Source organism: Quercus lobata, chromosome 7, assembly GCF_001633185.2.
Source record: "Quercus lobata isolate SW786 chromosome 7, ValleyOak3.0 Primary Assembly, whole genome shotgun sequence".
In the NCBI taxonomy this organism is placed as follows: Eukaryota; Viridiplantae; Streptophyta; class Magnoliopsida; order Fagales; family Fagaceae; genus Quercus; species Quercus lobata.
In genome coordinates this window covers 19,929,546-19,934,006 of record NC_044910.1, presented here as the reverse complement: position 1 = coordinate 19,934,006, position 4,461 = coordinate 19,929,546, and the positions used below count along the sequence as shown (strand labels likewise).

The following is a 4,461-nucleotide window of genomic DNA, read 5'->3' as shown; positions in this document are numbered from 1 at the left end:
TCCCAGCTTGGATAGGAAACTTTTCTTCTTTGAATGTCCTTAGTCTTCTTCAAAACAATTTCCAAGGAAGCATAACTAGTGAACTTAGCCGTCTATCAGGCTTGGGATTTTTTTGGATTGCATCGAATAATCTGTCTGGTACCATCCCTCCTCTGATTTTTAATATTTCTTCTATTTACTTTTTCTCCATTGCTCACAACCAGCTACATGGAAGCCTTCCACCAGATGTTGGTCTTACTCTTCCTAACCTTCAAATATTTTATTGTGGTGCAAACAGTTTCACAGGAACTATTCCCGTGTCGTTGTCAAATGCTTCTCAACTTCAATACCTTGACCTTGCTCAAAATGGTCTAACTGGGATAGTGCCTCAAAATCTAGCAAGCTTGCAAAGCTTGGTTAAACTTAATTTGGCAGACAATAGCCTTGGAAAGGGGAAGGATGCTGACTTGGATTTTCTCAATTTCCTGGCTAATTGTACTAGTTTGGAGGGCTTGGGTCTGTATAATAATACTTTTGGAGAAGTATTGCCCAGCTCAATAGCCAACCTTTCCACCCAGCTAAACACTATTGTTATGGGTAGGAATATGATTCGGGGTGTCATCCCTCTTGGGATTGGGAACCTCGTTAACTTAAATGTTCTTGGATTAGAAAATAACTATTTGGGAGGTACTCTCCCTCCTGTTCTTGGGAAGCTTCAAAAGTAAAATGTATTATATTTGGGCAATAACAAATTTTTTGGACCAATCCCTTCCACCTTGGGTAACTTAACTACACTGATAATACTTTATATGGAAAGGAACAGATTTGAGGGAAGGATACCCCCAGGCCTAGGAAACTGCCGAAATTTGCTTTCACTGAACCTTTCTCATAACAATCTCTTCGGAACCATACCTAAACATGTTATGAGTCTTTCATCCCTTTCAATTTTTTTGGACTTGTCTTATAATTTTTTTATAGTAGCACTACCTTTTGAAGTGGGCAACTTAATACATCTTACCAAGTTAGATCTCTCAAATAATAGATTATCAGGCAAAATTCCTACCACCCTTGGGACTTGTATCAGTTTGGAGTACTTGTATTTGGGTGGTAATTCATTTGAGGGAGTAATTCCTCAATCCTTGAAGAACTTAAGAGGTTTAGAAGATATAGATCTTTCTCATAATAAATTGTCTAGGAATATTCCTGAATTTCTTAGCAAGCTTTTGGCGCTTAAACATCTCAATATTTCTTATAATGATTTTGAGGGTGAAGTGCCAAGTGAAGGAATTTTTGCAAATGCAAGCGCAATTTCAATCTTTGAAAATGAAAAGTTATGCGGTGGTGTCCAAGAATTACATTTATCTTCATGCTCAAGCAAACATCCAAAATTGCATGGGAAGCTTCTTGCACTCAGAATAATAATTCCTCTCACTTGTATAACCATATTTGTACTTCTTCTATTGTATTTTTTCCCTACATGTTCTATTGTGAAAAATTTAAGAGAGGGGGTTTTGGCTACGTCTTCTTTTGAAGATTGGCAATTACCAATCTCTTATGCAGAACTCTTGGAATCAACAAACAGGTTTTCTGAGAACAATTTGATTGGTTCGGGTAGCTTTGGCTCTGTATACAAAGGAGTTCTTCCTAGAAATGGAGTAGTTGTTGCAGTTAAAGTATTAAACCTTCAACAAGAAGGAGCTTTGAAGAGTTTTGTTAATGAATGCAATGCTTTGAGAGACATACGTCATCGTAATCTCCTTAAAATCATCTCTGTTTGCTCGAGTGTGGATCATGAAGGGAATGATTTTAAGAGCTTAATTTTCAAGTTCATGTGCAATGGAAGTCTAGAGCAGTGGTTGCATCCTGAAAGTGATGAGCAACATCAAAGGAAGAATTTGAGCTTCCTTCAAAGACTGAACATAGCTATCGATGTTGCTTATGTATTAAAATATCTCCATCACCATTCCCAAACGCCAATTGTTCATTGTGATCTAAAGCCAAGCAATATACTCCTTGATGAAGATATGGTAGCCCATGTTGGTGATTTTGGATTAGTGAAATATATTTTTGAAGCATCAAAAAATCTCTCCAATACTCAAACCTTATCGTGTGGATTAAAGGGTTCCATAGGGTACATTCCTCTAGGTAATTTTTCAACCAAATGAAAGCTCACCTCATTTCTTGCATAACATTTAATTTAATATTAGACTAAAATAGGGATTTTATTAAAAAATTAATTATGCTGCTGTTTGACACCACTTCCTGACCAGGGAAAAAATATTTGACACCATTGAACTTGAAATAAATGTCTGTTATGAAGGGCCATATGTGCAACCTGTGCAAGAGCAATAATCAAAGAAGAGGATCTCCATGTCAATGTTAGTAGCAGTATGATAGATTGCTTGATGTCAGTGTTCCAAATTGGATTGTTGTGTTCTACAACTTCACCAAATGAGTGGATTCGTATAAATGTTGTTGTCAACGAAATGAATGCAATTAGAGACATAGTTCATAAATTAAAGAAGGGGAAGAGAAGAGCTAGGTATGATAACTCATTATATTTGATTAATTTACCTACAAATCGGTCATGAATAAGTAAATAAATTTAAAATTGAGAGGAAAAACGAAGTTCTGATTGTTACTATTATTTAAGAATATTCGAATAAAGGAAACTTAAATATATAATTTCTGTCAAGTTTATTCATGCTGTTGCAAGAAATTGTAATTACAATGGTTTCATTTTCCTCTAATTCTATCAGTCACGCACTTGGTGCATTATTAATTTATTCATGTGACTGTCTGTTTTGCAGAATGACCAGATAATGGAGTCTCTATGTAATGACCCACGATTGAGAAATATCTCCGAGGCTAGCTAGTGATGGCCATATATATTATAAGCTTGTGACATTCAACTTTTTTTTTTGATAAGTAAGATGATGTATTACTAAAAAGGCAAAGACAACAATTGGGGAACCGGTCCATCAACTTCCTTACAAAAGACCCATGGAGGGATGGAAGAGATCGATTGGGGTCCCCAATTTAGAGAAATACACGCCCAACGGGCTAAATGATGAGCAAGCTCATTACATGAACGATAACAAAAGGAAAATTTTGCAAATGAAAAGTAAGGAAAAAGGTTGCGAATGTCTGAGATAATGGAAGAGATTTCCCATGGTGGATCAGAAGATGGGCAAACTATAGAGTCAATGACAACCTTGGCATCGCCTTCAAAGATCACAAACTTGTAACCAAGATTTATTGCTGTGGACATGGCAAGGAGGGCAGCTTTGGCTTCGCCCCAAACCGGGGATTGAGAAGGTTCCTTTGCTGTACAAACTGAGATAATCATACCATTAGGATCACGGCCAACAACAGAGATGAAGGTCGCATTTGGTCTAATGGCAGCGTCGAAGTTGAATTTGATCCAACCTGTTGGTGGGGGGTGCCATTGAGAGGCAGTTGTGGGGGATATGGATAGCCAAGCATTAGAATGGGACTTGAAAGATCTATTGATGTCAACAGCCAGCCGATTAGGAGGGTCGAACAAGTCATCAAAGATCAGTTTGTTTCTACTCCACCAGATGCGGTCACACGTGATTGCAGCTAATAGGGAGAAGGATGGGCCAACTGATGGGCAGAGACCAAGGAGACTCACAGGATTTAGGATGGACTTAATCCAATCAGATGCTGACTTTGGAGGGATGGAAGATAGATTGATAGGGATACTTGTGTTGATAGGGATACTTGTGTGTCTCCATACAATAATGGCAAAAAGGCACTCAAACAAGACATGAACCACTGATTCTTGATGATGATGACACCGGGGACAGGATGAATCCAAACCAGCCATTCTTCGAGCAAGAAATTCTCTAGTGGGGAGAACATCCCACGCAATTTTCCAAATGTGATATTTGAGTCGTTCATTGAACTTCATGGACCATAATTTCTTCCATTCAACAGCAGTAAGGGGACCAGAATTTGAAAATCTAGCATTTTGGTCAGCAAGGTAAGCCGACTTGACAGAAAATTTTCCACTAGGACATTTTGCCCAAAAAATGGAATCTGCAACTGGAGTGAAAGGAATGTGGATTTGTTGAATAGATGAGGCTGTATCATGGTCGAAGAGGTTGTGGAGAAGGGCTCGGTTCCACTGTCTAGTTTCAGGAACAATTAGTTCAGAAACCAATTGTTGGTCTGGCAGCAAGGTTATGTGGGTTGGGGTGAAGGATGGAAGTGAGGGAATCCATGGGTCATGCCAAATGTTCACCGAAGAACCTGATCCAATGAGGTAGCAGTAGCCTTTTTTTATCAAAGGAATGCTTTTGTGAATGCCTTTCCAAATGTAGGATGAGTTTTGTTGGAGGGTAGAGGTTAGGAAGGGACGACCACGAAGGTATTTGGATTGGAGGAGGTTGGCCCAAGGTTTATCTGCACTATATGCAATAATCCACCCAAGTTTGGATATTAGTGCATTGTTGATGT

The 4,461-nt window shown here is 38.5% G+C and overlaps 1 protein-coding gene across 1 annotated transcript; it reads left to right on the top strand.

The window, feature by feature from the left end:
- Nucleotides 1–779: 779 nt before the first annotated feature.
- On the top strand, nt 780–2,144 carry LOC115951729 (probable LRR receptor-like serine/threonine-protein kinase At3g47570). Its single transcript, XM_031068880.1, has one exon. It carries the CDS (start codon nt 789–791, stop codon nt 2,142–2,144), a length of 1,356 nt encoding a protein of 451 aa, XP_030924740.1. The 5' UTR covers nt 780–788.
- The last annotated feature ends 2,317 nt before the right edge of the window (nt 2,145–4,461 follow it).

Excerpts from the sequence above, each read along its gene's own strand:
- LOC115951729 (XM_031068880.1), top strand. The coding sequence starts at position 789 with ATGGAAAGGAACAGATTTGAGGGAAGGATACCCCCAGGCCTAGGAAAC.